Source organism: Tamandua tetradactyla, chromosome 4 (genome assembly GCF_023851605.1).
Source record: "Tamandua tetradactyla isolate mTamTet1 chromosome 4, mTamTet1.pri, whole genome shotgun sequence".
Taxonomy (NCBI): Eukaryota; Metazoa; Chordata; class Mammalia; order Pilosa; family Myrmecophagidae; genus Tamandua; species Tamandua tetradactyla.
Genome location: NC_135330.1, coordinates 193727628 through 193751357, shown reverse-complemented (window position 1 = coordinate 193751357; position 23730 = coordinate 193727628). Strand labels below are relative to the sequence as shown.

At 46.0% G+C, this 23730-nt stretch overlaps 1 protein-coding gene across 3 annotated transcripts in view; it reads left to right on the top strand.

Annotated features, from left to right (window-relative positions):
- Positions 1 to 696: 696 nt before the first annotated feature.
- Positions 697 to 23730, top strand: part of FLT1 (fms related receptor tyrosine kinase 1) — a 170208-nt gene continuing 147174 nt past the window's right edge. For 2 of the 3 annotated variants that reach the window (XM_077158938.1, XM_077158936.1), the window contains exon 1: positions 4583 to 4711. In XM_077158938.1, coding sequence (XP_077015053.1) covers positions 4648 to 4711 — 64 coding nt within the window. In that variant the 5' untranslated portion in view covers positions 4583 to 4647. Of the gene's footprint in view, positions 716 to 4582; positions 4712 to 23730 lie in introns of those variants that run through there. The other variant, XM_077158937.1, reaches the window with a different exon arrangement.

Here is a 23730-nt window from a genome sequence, read left to right as displayed (position 1 = left end):
TGCCATTTGAGTCCTCAACAGCTATGGCTGTACAAGGACAGGCAGACAAGAGCCTTTGTGAAAAAGCCTGAGGGATTTGAATCAACAGCAAGCTCCCTAAGAGGCTCCAGTATGAAGTGGTCAACAGAAAATGCTCCTTTGATCTCAGGTTGCCATAGCAGACGTGTAGTGTCTGTGTCACAGTCCCTGGGGACTAAATGTAGGAGCAGGGCCAGCCAGGACTCCAGGACTGGGATCCACAGCCTCAAAACGCAGCCAGAAACCAGATAAATCAAAATGAGATCTTAGAGGCACAGCAGCAGTAAGCAGCCTCTACAAAGGAGCAGGGAGTCAGGAACGGGTTGAAGCCTGTGGAACCCTAGAGGAGAGAGGGAGTTCCTGGCCCCATGCCTGCACCCATCTAACAGGTGGGTGCACTGTGGGCACTGGCCCCATCTTTTACACCTCTAGGAGGAGGTTTCCCCCTCAACCTTAGTGCTCTACCAGCTGAGCTACTTTCCCTTCCTCTTTCACCTCTACTCTTCCAAATCTCTAGGAGGAGGAAAATCATAGTTCCGAGGCATTTTCAATCCTGAGTCTCTCACTTGGAGTGACACTGATGAACTGGAACTGCTGAGAGGAGCTGGAGGGGATTTAAAGAACAAGTCATCTGGGAAAGGACAAAAGGAGCCAGGACGTTGAGCCTAGAGAGGCGAGGATGTCCAAGGCACAGGAGGTGGGTGTTTGAATGCTGGATACATTTCCATTTAAAGATACTGGAGCATAGCTGGCTGGCTATTTGAAAAGGATGTGATAAAGGAAATCCATGAATTAGCTCAGTAAATGGGTTAAATGTCTTTTTCCCCCCTTTCTTTTACATGGGCAGGCTCCAGGAATGGAACCTGGGTCTCCAGCAGCAGGTGAGAATTCTGCCACTGAGCCCCAGGTGCACCACCCTTACATTTCTTTTAAGACCAGTACCGTGTGTTTATGTTCTTTGGAAATGGAGAATTTTCAGCCACCACGGCAGGTTGCCATGAGTGAGATTTTTGCATCAGTGGACTTATACATGTCTCACAACCAAAACCATAGATGTGCCCACCTGGTGAACTCAGTGATCTTTCTACAAAAGGTTTGGGATTGTGCTTCGTAGATCAAGGAAACTGAAACTATGAAATGGGCAGTATTGTGAGTTATTTTTCATATAACACGGAACCGTCTTGTAAGGTCATTTGAATCTTGAGATATACCTTCTATGTTTATAGTATGGACAATGCAGCCATGGAGTCTATTTTATTATTTTGTATAAGGCTAACTAGCCCACGTGGGGATGGAACTGTGATTGAGCCTCATTTGCCTGCTTGGTCTATGATGGGAAGATGAGACCCTGGCTTACCTCCTGTCACACTGATGCCCCAGGTTTGAAAACTAAAGCTGTTGGTTGTACCAGTTGGGTTCTGAATGGGGACTGGGAAGAATCCTCCAGAGAATGTTTGTAGCTGATAACGAGAGAGTCTGGTTTTGCCAACCAGGCAGGAGATGAAATGGTCTTTTGTACGGGAGCAGGAAGCTGGTAGATACTCCACTTCAATAGCTTTTTATACCCACCAGGCGCGTTGAATTTGATCTTTGTCATCACCATTATCTATAAAACCCCTTTCATTTGTGGCTTAGCAGGAGAGGGCTGTAGCCCATTCTCACTCAATGGTGTTCTCTGTTCCGAGGAGAGGTTGACAGCTATGCTTTCCTTCCTTACACCTCAGGTAAATGAAATCACTAACAAAACCCTGTGACAACTTGTAGCATTTTGAGTTTTTTGTTAGGAGGCTCACAAAAGAGGAAGTAGTAAAACTCTTCAAAATGCTAAATATAATCAGAAGCCAGCAAATTTCCAAAGGGATAATTGGGGTATTTGAGGGGACCACCCTTACTGCGGAATGGTCTTTGTGTAAATCTGTTAGCATACACCATGACTGTTTTTCGTTTGGTTGGTTTGTTTTGCTTTTTTGAAGGTCTTTTATGTGAAGTTTGTCTTTTAATTTTTTAATTTTTTTTAAACATAACAACATACAAACACCAACATTCTTACCATATGATTATTCCATTCTTGGTATATAATCAATAACTCACAATATCATCACATAGTTGTATATTCATCACTATGATCATTTCTTAGAACATTTGCATCAATTCAGAAAAAGAAAGAAAAAGAAGAAAGAAAAAGGTCCATACATACTGTACCCCTTACCACCATAACTGTTTTAAACTTAAGGTAAAGTATTATTGTCGATTAGCATCTTAGATCTGCTTACCCAATTATAAAGTTTGTCAAATTCATTCCTGGCAGCAGGTTTGGGAAGAGTTGTTTCTCGGTGTGTTTTAAAAACAAAGTTATCCCCCCTCCCCCCAAAAAACCAGTATTTAAAAGTTTGCATTAATAGGCGGGCCACAGTGGCTCAGCAGGCAGCGTTCTCGCTTGCCACGCGGGGTTCGTTTCCGGTGCCTGTCCATGCAAAAAAAATTCTAAAGTTTGCATTAAATTTTTGTAGATTGCACTACGGAAATAGGGATTCCAGGTCCCCTTTCCCCACAGACAGCTCAAGCCTCTCCTTGCGTTCCTGGGCAATTCTCTGTGCCTTGTCTTTTCTGCTCCGTTGTGTAGTCAGCACTCCCTTCCACCCCCCAGCATTGTAATTCTCACTCTGCCTCTCCGTCAAATTCGAAGCCCTTTCCAAGGCGGAGACGACGTCTTTTCTTCGGAATATTTGAGGCCCGACCTCGACGCCTGGACCCTGTGAGGTGCTGGAGAAGGGGGATGCGGACAGCCGCACCTTGGACAGGCGGTGGAAGCGACAAGCAGCTCTGAAAAGAGGTAGGACTGGCTGGGTGGGGAGGCGGAGCTGTGCCCGGGGCTGGGGGGGGGGATGAACGCGGGCAATCCTGCGGCTTTGTAGGAGACAGGTTTAGAGGTGGCAAAGAGAAGGAGCCAGGGAGAACCCGGAGGGCAATAGTGTGGCGAGGCGCTGGAAACAAGCTGGAGAGAGATGGCAAGAAGCTGGCAGACGAGCCCCGTCGGTGCGCAGGGGCTGCCTTTCCTCCGCGCCGCGCGCAGGCCGGGGGCGCCGGGCCTCCAGGTGCGCATACGTGCGTTGGCTTCCTGCGGGGGCCGCGGGGTGCTGCGGCCTCGCCGCGGGCCGTGCTGCCCACAGATGTGGCAACTGGGCATTGCCCAACCTTCCCCAGGCAGGGCGGTGGTCCAGCCGCTCGGGAAGAGTCGCTGGCCCGGTGCAGAAGCCAGTACAGTCCTTTTATCGTGACCTGGCAGGTTCCAAAAAGAATTACGTTTTTAAACCAGCGCTACTTAACAGAGACAAGACTAGGGTGCCCGGCGGAGCCGGAACGGTTTTAGCCGTGGAGGTAAACAGAGACTTCGTGGAGCGACAATGTGGAATTAATGTCATCGCGAGTGATCTAGTGCCCCCAGTGAACTGAACTGGTTTGTTCCCGTCGTGCGCAGACAGCCGCCACCCAGCAAGGAGATTTAGGGACTAAAGTTCAAGCGCTCAGCCCTTATAAGTTGCAGGAGCAGTTTCACGCCTCCGCCTTTTTAAAGGTATTATCACGTTATTCCTTGTTTTGCTTTTAGGAAGCAGAGAGTTGAGGAAATGACTTGGAAGGGGGGAAAAAAGACGGAGACGCGCTCCCCGGGGACCCAAGTGTGTTCGCCCTGGGCTCTAAGGTGCCAGGCAGGCATCAGCCCCCCACTTCGGGGCGCTTCCAGCCAAATGCTCTGCGCCCAGGGTCTCCGGCTTCTTTTTACGCGGCTCCGGACCGTCTGGCAGGGCTGGGGGCGGCGGGGCGGCGCGGAACAAGCAGGGAAGGAGAGGGCGCCCGACTTGGCCTCACTCCTCGGTGCCAAGGACACCGTCGCGGAGGCGCGGCCCACTTCCCTTGGCTTGGAGGAGGGGCGACCGCTCGGACTTTCCGCCCCGGAGTCGGGCGTGAAACTCCGGCCCTCTCCCCTCCCCAGCCCCGGCCGCCCCCCGAGCTGAGTAAGCTGGGGCGGAGGAGCCTACGAGGATTTCCTGACCGCGATGGACTGGAGGCGGGTGGGGGCGGGAGGCGGGAGGAAGGACCCTGAACCTGCTGGGACCGCGCTCCCGAGCCCCGCGCGCGCCCCCGGCCCTCCCGCCCCTCCCTCCAGCCGTCGGGCAGCGGGTCGCGGGAGGAAGAGGAGGGCAGGTGGGGAGGCGGATGAGGGGTGGGGGACCCCTTGACGTCACTGGAAGGAGGTGCCCGGGCTAGGAAGTGGGCTGGGGAAAGGTTATAAATCGCCCCCGCCCTCGGCGCTTCTTAATTGAGGTCCGCGGGAGTTCGGGCAGCGCGCCGAGCGGACACTCCTCGCGGCTCCTCCCCGGCGGCGGCGGCGGCGGCGGCGGCTCGGAGCGGGCTCCGGGGCTCGGGCGCAGCGGCCAGCGGGCGCCAGGCTGCAAGGATTACCGGTGCATGGTGCTCGTCCCCTTCGCTGGAGCGGCGCAGAGGGAAGTCTCGGGCTCAGGGCCGGAGCGCGGGGCCGGAGGCGGAGCGCAGGAGCGCGGGCTCGGGCTGCTGGGTGGTTGACCCGCGGAGAGCGCGGGCACCGGGCGAGCAGGCCGCGTCGCGCTCACCATGGTCAGCTGCTGGGACACCGGGGTCCTGCTGTGCGCGCTGCTCGGCGGTCTGCTTCTCACAGGTGAGCCGCGGGCGCGCGCCAGGGCCGGGCGGGGCCGGGATGGGGCGGCTGGGAGCCAGACCCCGTGGGTCGGGCCAGGTGGACCTGGTGTCCTCACGCAGGGCCGGCGGGAGGGGAGGCTGCCCCCGGGAGAGCCTCCCGGGGCACTTGGGGAGCACACCGTGGGGCCCCGCCTGCGCCGCGGTGCCCTTCTCCTCCGCCGGCGGTTGGGTGCCCGGAGCCGGCGCCTGGGGAACGGCTGCCGGAGGACCTCCGCATCCTCTCCGACCCTCTCGGCCCGGCGGCCAGATTTACTGCTCGCGCTGCGGGCTCGCGGGTCGGATCTGCCCGCGGAGGCTCCGGGCGCCAGGGGTCGTCGCGCACCGGAACCTGCCGGCGCTCGCAGCTGCCCCGGGAAGACCTGGTGCGGGTCCGCGGAGTGTGCGGGGCCGGGCGTTGGCGACAGTCACCGGCCGCGACCTAGATCCCCGAGAGTGGGAAAGAGCAGAGCAGACTCGGAGGGAACCGCGTGCCTGCGGGGACCAGACGGATCCCGGGAGAGGGCAAGTGCTGTCACCCTCGCCCCACTTGGGTCCCGGAGCCGGGCTGTCGTGGGAACAGGGGCCGCCTCCCCACCGCGGGCCGGAGCGCGCTGCGCGCAGTCAGCCGGCGGAGCCCCTGCTCCGGGCGGGCGGTGACCGGTCCAGACCAGGTCGCCGATGTGAGTGACCCGGACGGACGAGGGCAGCCGAGGACCCCAAAACCGCTAAGTTTCTGAATTGCGAGCCTCGCCTTTAAATTCTGAGCAAAGAAAGCACGATTCGGGCCAAAAGATGCCGTGGGGTCCGCTCCGCCTCCTAAGTCTACCTTTGCCAGGCGTTAGGGCAAACAGCGGCGGCGCCGTCAGGGGCCAGGAGCTTCCAGGGGCAGTTGGTCTGGAGCTGGCCCTGGCCATGGAGGCAAAGCCCGGGAGGATTTAGGGGCTCGGACTCGTCGTCTCTGCCCAGGCGCGCGGGGGGCCGCGCCCTCTAGTCGGGTCCTGGGCGCAGAGAATCGGATCTCGGAGCGCCTTCTTTTAAGCATCGTGGAGAAAAGGTAAAATGTGAAATAAAAGATAATAACATAAAACAAAAAGTCATTGCGACGTTTCTCGGCCTGAAGTCAGTAGGGTTGAAATGTTTAAAAATAATAATAATAATAACAATGCTTGTTAAGCCCAGACGGCAGTAGCATTTAAATATTCCTTCTCAGTGGGAAGACAATTAGACCGTCAGTTTCTAAATAGCAAGAAATAATTCCAATTAAGTTGGTGAAACCGGGAGGCAGGGTTTCTGAGAAGTGGCTACAGGTTGGGAAAGTTGCTAAAATAACTACATCAAATAAAAAGTACATCTTTCTGCATTTTGAAAAGTCACTTATGTGGAAATGTATGGCATAGAGCGTTTAAATAACTTGCCCAAGAAGCTGCTCTATCATGCAAAGGAAATCTAGGCAAATTACTGTGAATCCAAAAAATGTCGGGGGAAATGATATGTTCTTATAAATACAGGCAGCTTTATTTCTGCTTCCAAAATGTGGTTGACCCTCTAGTTCTGTTTGCGACCAGAGCAATTACGATCGGTGGGAGCGCTACAGAAGCTCGCGTGGAACTCTCTCGTGATTTCTTCTCAGATTTTATTTTATGGGACAGAAATCTTGGAACTCTTTTGTGAGTTCTAAAAATTTATATATGTGTTACGGGAAGAAGGAGGGACAAACATGGGCGAAGCGAGAACCCCTTTACCTGACTGTCTCCGGAATTTCCGTCTGCGGTGGGGATTGGAAATGGCAAAGCGCGCCTTTGGAACCCGCAGGTTTCCCCCCGCTGGTTAACGAACAGCTCAAGACTAAACCGCGTTAAGACATTCAAACTGAAACGCAGACTGCCACTTTTCGACCCTTTGGGTTTACTAGGAATTGGTTTCCACCTATTGCTAAGTCCTTCGGGTGCTGTAGCCTTTGAATATTTATCAGTTATTAATAATATGTGAGCGCGCATGTGCGCTGGGTCACCAAGATGTGAAATAACCGGTGTGTCAATGACGCAAAAAGATTATGAACTTCCCCCAAAGAGTACATTTCTCTTCTTCCATATATCCTGGGAAATAAAAAGATGCCCATAATTAGGGTCCTTTCAAGTGCTCTGCATTGCCGTCTCTTCCTCCATAAAATGTATCAGTCCTCCTTTCCTCCGGTTCCAAGTAGGCCCCCCCCCCTTTTTTTTTACTTCTAAGCATCAGGCCCATGATTAATTAAAGCCACGGATCCTTTTTTTTTCTGCCCTCAGTTTTCTTGAGCTCTTGAGCAGCTGACGTTTACAATTTTCTATAACCACTGGAAATGCTTAAATTGTAAATCTGTGAGGGAAGTCCAATTAATCATAAGTTTATACCAAAAATAAGAAAATAGTACACATTTCCAATAAAATATCAATAAGCGTCTCATTAAGAAACCTAATATTGCGAAACTATTTTTGTCATTTTTTCCAAGGTTTGTGAAGCCACACTTTTTTTTGGTGTGTTTGTAAATTGCATATTTAAAATAATTATTTAGCACCTTCAGGAGACCGCATAGTTTTCCCACTGGTGGAACCTGTTTCAGATGCCTTGCAGGTAGCCACCTGACTACTCCCTCAATAGCTGTTAAAATAGGGACTTAGGACTTGTTTTTTTTCTTTCTTTCTCTGCTATCAGTTTTATGCTAGTCTATCCAGTTTCTTTTCTAGTGATCACCACGTGGGTTTTTCGTTTTCTTATGTAAAAAAGCAGAAGGCATATAGATGGTTGACTTCTAAGGCACTTTTCCAAATCTTGCATTCAATGAATGAATCCAAGAAATAGCATGACACACTGTCTGTCTCTAGCTTTTTTCTGGCCCCCTTATCTACATTTGTATACAGTATGGATGATAAGCCACATGATGCAAGAGCAGGGCTAGAAGAATAAACCGGGGTTTCCCCAGCTATCACTGATCACATTACTTTTTTTTTTTTTGCACTGAGAGAAGGTACCTGACTAACCAATTAACTTGGTCTTTTGTGAGCTGTGTTTTGCAAAGAGCTAAGCTTTGGGGGCTGCCCTATGAAGTAGACACTACTTCTTAACTCTAGATGATTTGACTTTTCCGAGGATGCAGTCATTTTAAACCCTTATGCATTTCTTGTTTTTTTTTAAATAACATTTACTTATTTGATCAAAACTAACTATATTCTAAGAGTTCCTGAACCCATTTTATGTGACTTCTTAGAAGCAAACCAAAAATCACTTTGTTTTTCCTTTCCAAAATCAAGACATTTCTAAATCTACTCCGAAAGGATATAACACAGCAGTTGAAAATATGTTATGAAAAATGGGTTTATATTGACCAAAAAAATTTAGCACCGAGGTTACTCCTGAGGTTTACCTTGGCTTGCATCATTCAGCATTGGAATAGATCTGTTTTTAATGGCAAGAAGAGAACAAACGGGCGGGCCATGGTGGCTCAGCAGGTAAGAGTGCTTGCCTGCCATGCCCAAGGACCTGGGTTCGATTCCCGGTGCCTGCCCATGTAAAAAAAAAAAAAAAGAAGAGGACAAACAACAGTAAGTAGCTTCTGTAATGCTTTAAATTGAGGTGTGTGTGAGAAGGGATATGGGAATGGAAAGAAAGTGAGGGAAGCTTATCTTGGCGCTTGGGGTTTTAAATGTAAAGCTTGCTGATATAAGAGAGTCCATTTATATCATGTTCCTAGTTCCATTGCTTGGTTTAAAGTATGTTCACTATCAAGTCAGGATAATTCATCAGTGTATTTGTCATTGTGGGTACAGGAGGAAGGTCATTTGAAATGACACCAGCTTCATTCTTTTTTTTTTTTAAGTAAAAATATATAACTGAGTGGTTAAAAGCATAAAAACAGCTGTTGGGTTTGGCTTAAGCAATTTAACAGAGTAGAACAATCCATTCTGCTCCATTGACCTTAGTACATTAGAGAAGCCAATAAAGGAATGACAAGATCTCTTGCCAGATGCTTTCCAGGATCGTTGCTGATTCCTCACACACTTGGATGGCTTGGAAATTGCAGGCTGTTGGTTAAATTGCTGGATTTTATATAAGATCTAGGAAGCAAAAGGAAATGGAAGTGTAGGTCACAGGCCCAGACTTCACCGCCAAGCTGGGAATGGGGAAGATGGTCGAGGCCAGCCCAGAGACCTCGCAGGATCTCGCCTTGGGAGTGCAGACACTCTAGCAATGATGCAAGATAAACTTCAAATTCTGTGGGATGAAATCAGTGGGAGAACTGATGATATGACGATCTGGAGAAAAACATTGCAGACCTCATGACACTGGGTGAAAGAACTGAAAGGTTGCTAATTCACAGAGAAATCTGGAACACCTTTTTCACAAGCCAAGAGAAGACCTAATGGCTTTTTGCAACTACTGTGTGTACACAGATTTTATATTATAAAGTGTGCCTTCTTATATACTGTATTGTTCGTTTTCAGAGTGATTTTTTCCCCCTTTTTCTTGAACATGGTAATTCACATCTTGGACCCTGGTCAGTCATGTTACTAAATACAAAACTAAACACTAAAACTCTGGCAGTTCGTACATAATATTGTCAAATATTTTAGTGTATTTTGTGAAGTTGCTTTTTTCTGGCATTCTTTTTATAGTGGTTGCTGTTTAAAAAAAAAAGGGGTATAATTTAGACATGGTAAATCCTTTGATTATGAGTAGATTTTGTGAAGTTTGATCTTTGAGGAGCTTAGGGTTTAAAATTTTCAGCACAAAGTGGCTATTGAACTAACACCGAATAGTAGGTTGGCAGTATTTTTCAACTGGCCAAAAAGGTTTAAAAATTGTTTATTCAGAAATATTTGGCACTAACTTCTTACCAAAACTCAGAATCAAACTGCAGATCTATTTCTGTTTTAAGTCCCTGAAATAGATGCTAAAGTCGATGAGAAGTAACTTCTGCTACTTTAGTGTGTTAGGATTTTTTAATACAAAAAAACAACAGAATAGCCTAGTGGAATTGAATGTTAGAGTTTTGCATGGGATTCTAATACTGTAGAACCCTACAATGCTCATCTGTGCTGGTTACCATAAAAATTCTGGCAGGATTCTAAAATTCACTTACTCTGTCTTTTCCTTGGAAAAAGAAATGGACAAAGAGACAATAAGCCCGCGTCAGTCGCTGGGCTGAAAATGACACACGATTTTGTTGTAGTAGGATGAGGTCTTAAGAATTACTATTTTATCTAACAATTTCTTAGCTAAATTTTTTCAGAGTAGCCATTTTATTATTGCTCATAGAAGCCAGGGGGTAAAAATTCTTATCACTCAAAAATGTGGCGTCAGGCATGCTAAACCTAGAGGCCAGTATTATTGGCCTCAGAGGAGACTCATGTGATTGTCACAGCAGAATGACTTTATATAACAAACATTTGAAAAATTTTAGAAGTTGAGGGATAGTATAGTTCTTGACAGAGAAAATCCTGAATGAACAGAGTATGATTTTTTTGTTTCCTATGTTGCCAGTCTTGACTGATTTTATTACAAATATATAAAACTACTAAGAAATAGTGTATCCTATTTATAAGTCATATGGGAACAGAAGAGTAAAATTGTCCAGTAATAAAATGGATTAGTGACTGTTATGCCCCAGGTGCAGAAACAACTTTGAGTGGGCCTGTGGGTGGTGCTAGGAGGTCCTTACACCCTTGCCAGGCAAGGCCGGGTGAAACTGAGGCAGGAGGTGCTCAAGCCTAGTAAATGGCAAATGAGATGATCTTGCCTGTTACTGTAGTAAAGAGAATCTGGCTTTAGATGGGAGTTGGGTTCTGTAAGTAATGGGGGAGAAAGATTTCCAAGGCAGTCTCTCCACCAAAAATGTCTGCCATGAATAAAGGTGACTGAAATCCCCACCCCACCCCCCCAAAAAAAGGAAATGGGAGAATGGGATAATTGAGGGGGGACTTGAGAGGAAAGCCTTTGGCTCAGCCAGTGGCACTGCAGGGGGGGGTGCCCTGAGGAAATGGTTCCACTGAGTCTGCCGAAGATAGTGCACTAGATTTCCTGCATTGCAGCCAGGCGGATGTGGAAAGATGTCAAAATTCCTGGGGATTTCCCATCAGTCTTGGTAAACCTGGGTGCTTAAAAGCCATTTCTGATGTCTGGTCCTTTCTCTGATTCTTGAGAAAGAATCAGAGAGACTTGATCTTGTCTTTTGACACATACGTTGGGAGAGCCAGATAGAACCTCATAGACCCAGCAGACTTTCAGAGTTGAAAAAAACAGCCTAGAGAAGTTTTGTGACTTTTTTTCAAGGTCAACAACAGCTGGCTGGGGCAGACTCACAAAGAGAACCTAATGTTCATACTATAGATAACGTTGCTTCTTAAGCTATTTCCTCTACCCCCAACAGAGTGGAGATACTTAAACATTTGTTAAATAGCATGAGTACAGTGCTAAAATTTCTTGCAAATCCAGTATCTTTTTTTTATTAATAGGCTTTTTTTTTTAGCGCACTTATAGGTTTATAGAAAAATTGAGCAGAAAGTACAGAGTTCCATATATCCACCTGCCCTGCCAGTTTTCCGTTATTAACATCTGGCATTATTGTGGCACGTTTGTTACCAATGTTGTTGATGAACTGATATTGATGCATTGTTACTAACTAAAGTCCCTAGTTTCCATTAGGGTTCACTCTTTGTGTTGTACAGTTCTGTGGGTTTTGACAAATGCATTGTGCCGTGTAGCCACCATCACAACATCATACAGAAAAGTTTCACTGCCCGAAATAGCCCCCATACTTCACCCATTCATCCCCACCCCCACCCCTGGCAACCACTGATCTCTATGGTTCTGACATCTTTTTTGTATGTGCAATTACCTTCTATTTGCTTAAATACCATAAGGAGTTTAAATTAAGAACCTCAGAATTCTGACTGTTTTGTAATACACCAAGAGATTTGGTTAGAAGCTTAGTTTTCCTTCCCTTCTTTTGCACCGCTGTGGCTTAAACAGTACTGTCTTCGGTACTAGTTTCGTCTTTCACCACTTCCCCCCTCACACCCTGTGTGACAGTGACACAAGCTCCTCCAGTCAAACAAATCACTCACACTGCTTTGAATGGGTCACGTACCCATCACCGCGTCATGCCTCTGTCTGCCTGGAACACTCTTTGACTCCTCTTGCATCTCCTTCTCCTCTGCCTTCAGAATCCAGCCCCGAAATCACCACCTCTGTGAGCGCTTCCTTGTAGGTCCCAGACAGAACTGGTGGTCTCTTCTGCTCACCTCCAACCCTCGTAGGGCTCCCCTGGTGCTCCTCGCCTTGTGACATGCTGTTTTGTATATCTGCATCCTCCCTCTTTGGGGAGATGTCTCAGTTCTCCCCCCAGCCCCTGCCTGCTGCAGAGGGTCTTGGGACAAGGGGGCATGAATGGCTGAGTGAGTGAATGTATGCATGGCCACACTGTCATTTCAAAGAAGAAACCTCTCTGGGCCAATATGAATTGATTCCAGTAGATCAATGACCTCTTTCCTATCCCCTTGGTCTCAGTTTATAGTGGATCCCTTAGAAGGTAGCTCTCAATAGAGGGTGTTTGTCCTCTGCAGGGAGGGCTGAGATGTAGGAAGGCAGCTCGACTCTTCAGCTCTCTAGGCAAAGAAAGCAAACTGCCCCGTGGACCTTACCCCACCCCCATTGTGTCCTACGCTTCAATGGGGCCTCTGAGTCACCACAGCTGTGCTTCAGCCTGGGCAGAAGTTTTGTCCAGGGCAATTTGGATTTCCGCTATCATGTCTTACACAATTTTTAGAGACAATGGGGCTCTCATTTCTTACAGTTTGACTTATGCACTCATACACTCAAACCTGAACCCCCAGGTGCTGGGCTGGGCTGCAGCCCTGAATGCCCAGAACTAGTCATGGTTGGATTCCACCGTGCTTCCAGGGGAGCCTTTGTTGGGGGAGCAGTCTGGCTCTCCTCAACCCTTCATGCAAATAGTTTCCTGGGAGGCCCAGCCTCTCAAGGGGAAGGTAGGTGCTTAAAAATCCGAATCCCGTGGCTTGGGCTCAAGTTGGTCCCTCCAGCCCTGACCCCCACGCTCTGCACGTGCGTCCCCATGACATGCTTGGAAACCTGCTCCCAGTGGGCCGGTGGCCTGGCAGCAGCAGGACAACCTGGGAGCTGAGTGAATGACAAACTGCATTTTCCCCAGCTGAGTCTTGTGCCCATTAAGTTGGCAGAAGCACGGAGCTGAAGGCTCGGCATCCGTTCTGGTGTCAGGGTCTAGTTCTGCTTTGCTGTCACCCTGGTGATGACCTTGAACCCAAGTGACCCAGGGACTAGACGTGCTGTGGCTGGGAGCCTCCTCTGGCTCCCACGTTGTTCTCGTGCTCTCTTTCCTGCTGGGACGCCCAAGTCCTACCCCAGGACTCTTTAGACTCCACTTGGATCTGCCGAGGTTTGGTCTCGAGGAGCAGATCATGGGTAACGCAATCCCGGGCAGCCCCATGGTCGTGGTAGGAAATATGAGCTTTGGTGAAAATGAGCAGAAATGGCATTAAATATATATGCTTCAGCCATGAATAAAAATCCTACAAGGCATTTGGGACAAAACAAAATCGCTCAGTGATGAAAACCAGCTGTGCTAAGTACCCTCGTCCTGAATTGCCGTTGACAAGGAGGTGACGCCGTCGCGGTGGTGTGCGGTGGCGGCTGGCACATTTCGTGTGCCTCCTCCTGGCTTGAAATTCCGTCTTTTGCTCTTGCCTACTTCCTTGTCTGATCTTGGCAAACACTTGTCTTTACGCGGATTATTCCAGTGCCCACAGGCACTGCCTCTCAGCCTGGTTTTCTAAGCTTCTGTTTAATGGGCTGAGTGTAAATGGATTTCCTTTCAAGCCACAGACCCACCCATGTGGTTGGCACAAGCGAGCCCAAAGGACTGTCAGACTCTTTCGTTAAAAGGCCTGAAGTGAACCTTGTGTAGAGGAAAAGCCTTGGCTTCTATTATTTGCAAATATAAACACACTTAAACTCCTGGGCACCTTTAGCAGAACCCTGATTCGTAATTGGTCTGCCAGTCGATGTCAGTGAAACCCCTTCCCTCTCCCTAGGGCTGCACATTAGTCTCCTGGGAAGCTTTTAAAACTCCTGGCCTGGCTGCTCCCCTGGCCGATTTAACTGGAACCTCCTCCTGGCATTGATTGCTTAGCACTGCCAAGGTTGAGAATCAGATGTTAGCATCATCAGAATCACCTGGAGGTGATTGTTACGCTGTGGCTGGCAGGGCCCCACCCTCAGAGTTTCTGATTCAGTAGTTCTGGGGTGCGGTCAAGAATTCGCATTTCTTACAAGGGCTGTGATGCTCACGCAGCTGGGCCCTGAGGACGTTCTTTGGGAAGCACTGCTCTGCCCAGGTGCCAGGCTCTGCGAGGCACTGGGCCATGAGGAGGAAGAACTGGAATTCCTGTCGGGCAGCGCAGGTGTTAGCACAGTGGGGTAAGGCTGTGGGATGAAGGGTTTGGGGCATGCCACCCATCCAAAGAGCTAAATTGCCTTCAGAGGAGAGTGGGTGTGTTTTGCTAAGGGGGTAGGGTGGGTATAGTCATTTGGAGCCAGAACTGAATTATTGGTCTAGACAATCAAGCTAGTAGTCTGCTTCCTCTGCCTTCCCCTACACAGCGCATAGCCTTCCCTTGATCTAAATATTGACAAGTGCTGTCAGAGTCCTTTTTTTTGGAGAAAAGTTTATTGACGAAAAGAAGGTGCACGAGGGTGGGTGTGGTTCAGAGAGAGTCGTGCTTATAGAGTCCATATTATTGGCCTGTCCTGGGCACGCCCAGGCCTCGGTCCATCCCCCTTCCCTGCAGTCTGCCCTGCCACCTGCTCTCTGAAGCCTCGTGATGTTTTGCCTCCAGTTGTGCCTCTGGAGCTGGGCTTCCTTTGTCAGAATCAGCATTCCCCCATGTGAGTGGCTGAATGCTACCTTTGGAGCAGGATGGTTCAGCTGGCTGCAGTGATGTGCTCAGATTCTGTGCCGCATTGATGAGGAAAGTCCCTGCTGCTGCAGTCTGAGCGGGACCCCTCAGACAGAACCATGGGTACTAGGACCCTTCTGGAGCAATACCAGAAATCCAGGTTGCTCCTCCCCAGTGGCATCTTATGGGGCATTTAAAGCCTGACATTGTGGGAACTCTGCTTTGGTACTTTTGCTTTCAAATATAGAAAGAGCATGTCCTTCACCCACCACCAAATCACTGTTTCTGCCAGGCCACGGCATGATAGCCGTTTGTATTTGCTATCCACTGTTATGTAATAAGCTGCCCCAAAACTTTGTAGCTTAAATCAAGGATTTGGTTTTTTTTCCTGATTCTGTGCATCAGAAATTTGGGCTGGGGCTTAGCTGGGTGGTTTTCCTGCTGGTATCAGCTGAGTCTCTCCTGCAGCCACGGTCATTTGACTTTTTTTTTTTTTTCTCTTAAGCTTTTTATTTTGAAATAATTTCAAATTACAGGACAATTGAAAAAATAACATAAAACCTACACAGAAACCCTTCCTAGACACCCAGATACACCAATGTTAACATTTTACCATATCTACTGCACCATTCTGTCCGTCTAAATCTCTCTTTCAATCCATCCACCTGTCCATCCATCTATCTATTAATCGATGTATATTCTAAACATCTGAGAGCCCTTGAATATATAAAACTCCCCTATGCATTTCTTTAGAACAAGGATATTCACTCAAGGTAACTATGTGAAGTACAGTTATTAAGTTCAAGGACTTTTACATTTTTGCTATAAAGCTTTCAGTCTATATTCCAGTATTTCTGTATGGCCCAGTGGTGTCCTCTGGGGCCTTTCTCCTCCACCATCTGGCCTCCTGACTGGGCCTGAGTGCTGGCTGCCGGCCGGACTCCCTCTCGGTTGTTCTCTCATCCTTTGGTGGTCTAGCCAGGGCTTCCTCTCAAGGAGGCAGGGACATCCCACGAGGACTTCACTGGAGGACATCCCAGGAGGACCTCGCTGGAAGCTGCAAGGCATTTTGAGGCCTAGGCTTTGAAACTCAGCCTCACTTCTGCCGCATTCTGCTGGTCCAGTCAAGTCAGCCCAGATTGAAGGGGTAGGGAAGGAGCTTCGACTCGTGATGGGAAGAGCTGGAAAATACAGCCACCACGTTTTTCAGTCTCCACGCTACTGCTTAGCACTTAGCATTTGCTTTCAGTCTAGATTTCAGGCTGAAGGTTAGCCAAGAAAATAAGAGGAAACAATGTCCTTTTAAACAGTACCTGTGAGTGAGACAGGGAAGAGCTTTTCTTCATAACTTGTTCGCGTAGGTTCCCCTGGCCGCATCCACCCGGGTGCCATGGTGGGCTGTGGCCTCTCATTCACCAGCAAGGGAGGCTGCCAGGTCCCAGACTCCAAGGGTGGGAAGCTCTGCAGCTTCTTGGGACTGCTGTCACAGTCTGATTTAATGTCTTCTCCTGAAGGATGTACTGAGAAGGTAGGGAGAGAGATACTTCTGGGGAGGGAGAAAGGAGACCAACAGCCCTTATTTAATGTCAGGCACTTTGATTTACATACATGATCTTACTGTAGCCCCGGAGGTGTCCAGTCCTCTTAAGTATGAAGAGGCGAAAGCTGATGCTGTCAGACTCCAAACTCTCCTTCCCTTACCATGACTGTGGCCCAAAAGAGAGTGGAGGAGGGGAAGAACACAGAGGCAAGTGCTCTTGTTTGTTATTTCAAAACCGCTCCATCCTTGGAGTCTTGCCACCTCCAAGGAATGTGAGAAGATACTGCTATTCCAGCTTAAAGTGGCCTTGGGAGATTCCATCGCTGCATGTGTCAGACACTCAAAGCCTACATTAAAACAGAATTCTAATCATGTGGGATTTCTTATCATAACTTTGCAAAGATCTTCCAAAAAAGTAAATTCAGAAGAGGGTCCCCAAAGCCATTAGAAACACAATTTCATGTGGGCTTCCAAACTGTCCCCTGTATGTGGCTTTAAAAGCGTTCCCCTCACATATAGGGCCAGGGTGAGGCAGGGGCTCTGATTCGGTTCCAGCCCCTTTGGGGACTGCCCTCTGCAAAATCATTTCCAGGAATCAAATTTCTACTCCTCTGTGCACCTTTTAGAACCTAGCAACCTCAAAGAGCTTGAAGCCTGTCCTTAAAGCTGGAGTGCCCAAGGGAAGAACCCTGAGGTGTGTTTGACCCTGAAGGCAGATGCTCCTTGAATGGGGGGAGCACTATGATTTGTCCCCAAGGCAAGAAGAAGGAACAAACTGAATGCCTCCTAAGCACAGGAGCCCTTGTACCTGTTAGCCCAAGTACTCCCCCCCATACCCATCTGGTGGGGATTGAATCCTGCCCCAACAAAGGGCATGTCCAGTTTCTATCCCCTGGTCCTTTTGGTCTGATCCCATTTGTAAATAGGATCTTTGACGATGTTATTACTTTGGGAGTGCCCAGACTAACGCTGGACCTTGATTCAATAGGGCTGAAGTCCTTATAAGCAAAGGAAATTGGACACTGAGAGAAGCCACGGGGAGCAGCCAGGAGCTGGAGGTCAGTGGAACCCTGAGGAGAAAGCAGAAAATGCCACCAAGTGCATTGCTATGTGATAGGAAAGCCAAGGACCAAAGATCTGGTTGCCAGCTCAGAATTCCATGGTCTTTGGGGAGATGCCTCATTTTTGGACTTCTCCTAGTCTCAAAACCATGAGCCATTGAATTCTCATTGGTTAAGCCAACCCATTGCATGGTATTTGTTTTGGCAGTTGGGAAACTAAGATGCCATCCAACATGCACACATTTAACTTTCTTCTATAGATTGAAATGTTGAGACTCAGGGAAATTTGATGATTTTCTGAGATCACACATTTATGGAGTGACCAGGCCAGGATTCTGAGCTAGGTCCTTCCAATTTTGAAATTGTACTCTTTTCAACAACTTTTATAAGGAATATCTTCAGTGACAGAATCTAGGAATTAAGGAAAAGCAAAGAGCTTCGTTTTCAGGTTTAAAATAAAAAGGTATTGTATCTATGAGAAAAAGACAGCTGTTTAAGGCATTTTCCTAGGGGGAGTTATTTTTCATTCTGGGGAGGCAACAGCCCTAGGTGTTGATTCTGCTGATGGATTGGGAGTTCTGGTGATACTCACTGAATATGGGACCATTTCTTTAGGCCCTTTTGCTCCTTGTATCTCTTCGTCAGATATTTAAATCCATAAGAGAAAATTACATTTTGCTTCTTCTTCCTTGATCTATCTCTTGGAAAGGCACACTTTTCAATACTAGGATATGCTCATGTTTATCAGAATCTTGAGAAAAAAACCTATCCTCCCATCTGTTGAAGAGTTTTATCATTTATGCCGAAGAAGTAACTGGAAAGTGTGGGCAAATGGATACATGCCTTGGGTTGGAATGGTGATATAAAGGCTGTTTGTTTTATGATTGTTTTCTTTTTCGAAGTTGGCATTAGAGAAATCAAAAATAAATGTAAACTTGTAGAAAGGCAGGGATATCTTAGAGGGGACTGCAAACAAACAATTTTAAAAGGCATTGTAAACTCTTGCTATGGTATTCTGTCTATGATTAATGATACTGTTCTCTTTTTGGGAAATACTGTTAAGCTTTCTTTTTCACTTAATGTCTCCTGCTGGTTCAGATTTTTGTCCTTGTTCTTTGGAATGTTTTATAGCTTCGAAAGTTGCTCCGTTGGGATTTCTGCTAGAACTGAAAGGAAAAAAAAAATGCATGGAAATTGAGTAATTGTATGGACTGGACTTGGATATCTATAACTTCTTAAGGGTTAAGGAATATTTGACTCTCATTGCTTGTAGTGTACAAATTAAAGGTGGTTCTACCGGTCAATACCCCATCTTATCCCCTGTCCTCAAATTTAGTAAATGAAAAATAACTTAGGCTAAGCTATAGTCACACCAAGTGACTTTGAAGACAAACAGGAAATTCTGGAAACTAATACAAATGCTATTTTTCAGGAATTTATGTTTTGCTGTAGCCTTTCTGGATTGACATTAAACTTGGCAATTCTGTATCCAGATATATCTCTTTTTTAGGAGTTTCTAAATAAAATGTAGAAATAAAGTGGATTTTATTTATTTTTTGTTTTTAAAGGAATGTGCTTTCCAGTCCAATCAGACCGGCATGTGATTGCTTTGCTGGAGTAATTCACTCCCCATTTTGGGAGAATATTAAGTACAAACTTGGGAGGGGAAGTTCCTGTTAAGAAATACAATTTTCTTACAGTGTTTTTGAATACTGTGTTTTCTGCCCTGGTTTCATGAGGGAAACCATGGACCATGTTGAAATTAATTCTCCTTATGCCAATTTTATAACCAGTCATCATTCTAGGCATAGAAGACTGTCTTGTTTTAGAACATTGTAACATTTTCACTTAGGGAGCATTCAAACAATTATCTTTGATTAGTCCATTGTATTTTATTTCAAGGTGTAAATGTGTCTGGATTTATTGTGCTGTATGTTTACCATTGACTAAATGTATTATCTTGTGGATTTGGTTGTGAAGTTTACTGAGATGACTCACTTCTGTTAGTCAATATGCATGACTCCTTATACTTAAAACATGTCCCTTAAAAAAATGTATACATAGTTTGGAGACACTGTATTTATTTACTTAGATTATCTTCTGTATTTGTGGTATCCATCTAATCTACTTGTAAAGGACTCATCTCCTAAGACACCAATTTGGGTCTTGCTGCTGGTCCTTGTTCCCAGTTCTGTTTCTGCCAGCTTCTGATACCAGTGGTTTCCTCTCTAAGCATCTGTGGGCCTTTGCTTAGCTCCTCCAGGACACAATCCTGGGTTCTGGCTCGCTCAGCGTCTTGTGGGAAGCACATGGTGACATCTGCTGGGCTCTAAGCAGCTGTTCTCTAAACACCGGCACCTGAGTTTTCTCTAAGATGTTTCCCCTTTTAAAGGACTCTCTCTGGCACACTAGTCAAGGCCCACCTGGAATGGGTGGAGTCACATCTCCATCTAAATCAGAAGATCGCACCCACGATTGCATGTGTCACATAGCCATGGAAACAACCCAATCAAAATTTGCACCCCACAATGTTGAAACAGAATTAAAAGAAATATGGCTGCCCCCCTAGGTTGGATCGGGAAGAAGGACATGGCTCTTCTGGGGTACATAAGAGCTTCTTACTGGCACAGGGCCGAAACACCTTCAAGAGGAACGAAGTTTCTGATCCATCTTTGCACAGGAAACCCAGTACAGGGCCTGGCACTTAGTCCCTCAGTAAATGCTGGTTGAGCTGACTGAAGCTGTCCTCTAAGCCGCTCCTCTGGGTCTCAGAGGCCCTTGTAGGAATCACATTCCAGAGTGGTTTAGTATAACCTTCTAAGAACCCATAAGAGTGTATGTGTAAGTGGAGGAGGATGGCTGAAACGTGACCAGGAGCTGGCCTTGGTTCTCCCAATACCCTTGTGATGTTATTTCCATTCAGGCCATCCTCTGGGCCCAGTGACCTCTGTCCTGCCCTTTACTGAGTGGGCCATGTTCTCCTGAACTGCATCTAGCTCCCACTGCACCTCGTACTTCCCCGTGTAACACACAAATACAATGTAATTTTGCATTTAAAAATCATTCTATATGTGTAAAATTGCATATATATTAACTTATTTGTCTGTTTTCATGATAGGTTACAAACATTTTTGAAAAATCTGGTTTATCATATTTATTATGAGATCCTTAGGATATGTTCAAAAATTATTAAATGAAAGAATGTGTAATGAGGTTAAAGACTGGAGAAGTCAACAAGGGGTGGGGGTGAGGGAAAGGAGTCTTGCGGGGAGAGGAGCGGTCAGCTGGCAGGAAGGGAAGGAGAGGAAGGAATCAGTGAGGGAACTGAACTCCTAGACCCCCAGAGTCTGGCTGGGAGTCCAACCCTACTTATCCCAGGAAAGTGGTGCTTATTCCTTGAAGGCAACTCTGGTGCTTGGGACCTTACCCCTTCTCCACAGGGTTCTTCCTTCTGATTGTGTATAACTACTTACTGCTATTGGTTTGGTCTTCAGCACGAGCTGATTCATTAGCTATTTTAAAGGCTGTGAAGTTGGCAGCCAGCTAGTAACAAAATTTTTTTCTGTCGGAGATATGATATCTTTGAGACTATTAAAAAGGCGGATTTCTAGAAACTACAGTCTAGATAGGGTAATGAAAGTCTGTTAGTAAAATGTCCTGAGAATGAAAACCAAGTCTTTCCTGGATATTTGTAAGGAGAGCTTTAATGTCATATCCAGGTGGATGGAAAATATTCAGTAAATTATTTCTTTTAAAAATTGAGATACATCTGGTGGAAGCTTACTGCTCTTAATAGGTTACTTTCCCTTCCAGAAACTTGACTTTCAGCCAAACTTATGTAACATTAATTCCATATAAGATAAGATCAAAATAGTGTTGTAAAATCTTAGGAAGGCACCACTTTTATAAATATTTACTGTGTAAAATGAGGCTTCAGAAGAAATGAAAATTAAAGTAATTGAGAATAAGCAAGAACAGTTTAGCCAATGTCCACTCCATTGTCTAAGCAGGATTAGTCTCCAAATTATGTGTCATGAAAATCAATTGTATTTCAAATTGTTTAATTTAGAAGGAAACTAATTTTGACAATAGAAAGCACAATGGTTAAGAACAGTGTTTAACAGGCCTTAAAACAATGCTGACATGGCTTTCAAAAGTGCAATTTCCCTGTGATGGATATCTGTATTACTCACTCTTGACCATTCAAATCCCCAAAGGTCAGAGGGTTTGTATACATTATTGGTTGCAAAGGCAGAGAGCTTCTCAACTTCTCTCTTAGTGAACAAATTTAAAGCATCTCCTTTATAGAGTTTAGAATAATCCAGAAAAATATTTTCTGTGTAGTTTGGACTTAACTATATCAAGGAAACCTTAAACTTAACATGAAAACATTATCACACTCAATCTTCTGATCTCGTTTGTACAGCAAAGCTAAAGGTGTTCTGTTATTATGTGTAATTAACTTTAAAGTCAAAAGAGTTGAAGTGTATATGAAGAGAATTGATGAAACTTTGTGTTGACTGAAATTATGTTTTTTGTTTTTTTCTTGTACTGATAACTGTTGTGTTAAGATGCTTGCCTGCCTGACAGCTTTCTGCCTACTTGCCAGACTTGGCTTTTGCTTTACTATACACACATTTCCCCATTGTGTTATCTTGCATTCAAAAGTAAAATTTGAACAGGATGCATTTTGGTTTCTGTTTTAGTTTTTTAATTCTGCCAGAAATGCAATATGCCAGAAATGGGTTGGCTCTTATAAAGGAATTTATTAAATTACAAGTTTACAGTTCTAAGGCCATAAAAATGTCCAAACTAAGGCATCCAGAAAAAGGTACCTTGACTTGAGAAAGGCCGATGATGTTCGGGGTTTCTCTGTCAGTTGGGAAGGCACATGGTGGCGTCTGCTAGTTTGTCTCCTGGCTTCTCACTTCAAATGGCTTCCCCAGGGGTGTTTTCTTTCTGCATCTTCAAAGGACTCTGTGTCAGCTCCAAAACAGTTCCCTCTTAAAGGACTATGGTAAGCGGCCCAATTTGAATGAGTGGAGACATATTTCCATGGAACCTAATCAAAATCTCCATGGAAACAACAATAAAAAAGATCCCACCAACAATGTTGAGTCATGATTAAAGAACATGGCTTTTCTGTGTCAGTTTCAAACTGGCACAGATTCTTAATAGTAGTTTCTTAACTACAATTCCAAGATATTGTCTTTTTTTTCCAGAAAGAAGAATTGTTTAGGATTCTAAAGATTATCTGTGTCACATGACAAATTTAAGTGGTGCCTGAACTAAAAAATTTCCAGTTTCTACTCTTATGCTTTAACCATTGCCTGTCAAGCTCCTAGATTTAATTGATCAAATATTTCCCATATCTTCTTCTCAGTGATGCTGTTCTTAGGGGACCCACAGGGATGTAAATCATGTGTCCATAACATTTGGACACCTGCTACCACCGTCTCCACAGATGACTATGACTTAGGCATTGAACAGGAATAACCACAATATTCGGTAAATGTATTTAGTCATTGTGTGAGTCAGGGTTCTGTAGAGAAATAGAACCAACAAGAGAGATCTTTAAATATGAGATTTATAAAGGTGTTTCATGCAACCATGGGCATGGAAGAGTCCAGAATCCATAAGGCAAGGTTGGCGACGTCAATGAAGAGTCTGGATGAACTCCATAGGAGAGGCTTGTGGGCTGAAGAAGCAATGAAAGAGTCTCTCTTCTTCCCTAAAAGTCTGCAACTGATTGGATTATCTCATTATGGGAGGCACACTGTAGTTGAGTGCAGATATAATCAGCCACAGATGCAATCAATTGACTGATGATTTCAGAAACCAGCCACGAAATGTCCTTGCAGCAACAATCAGACCAGTGCTTGTCTGACCAAGTTGACACCAGAAGTCGACCAGCACAGCCACAGACCAAAGCACAATTCTAATGCCGTGCGGAATAGAGGAAACCTTAGATTTGAAATTCGAGCACATGCATCTTGTACCATGCTTCCAGACTTAGGATCGGGAGGATACCTCTGGCAGAACTGAAATTTGTAATTGAAGGCACTTCAAGCATTTTGTGAATATTACTGCCACACCTAACAAAGAGACTCTTTAACTCGGTGCTCTTTCAGCTACAAACATTCTGTCACTAACCTGACACTGGATCATCATATAGCCTATGATTCTGAAAAGGATGAACCGGTTGATAAAAGATGAACAAGTCCCTAAGAATTCATTTACTTCCATCATATTTACTCTTCTGCATACCGTATGTGTGCTTATGGAAGCTGCAGCCCCACTGAGAAGGCAGTTAGTGTCTCCTTTCCAGATGTCCATATCCTAAAAATGCACATATTCTGACCTGAAATAACTCATGGATCAACTTGAACAACAGTGTAACACCATCGGTGACTGAGCTCTGTCCTACATG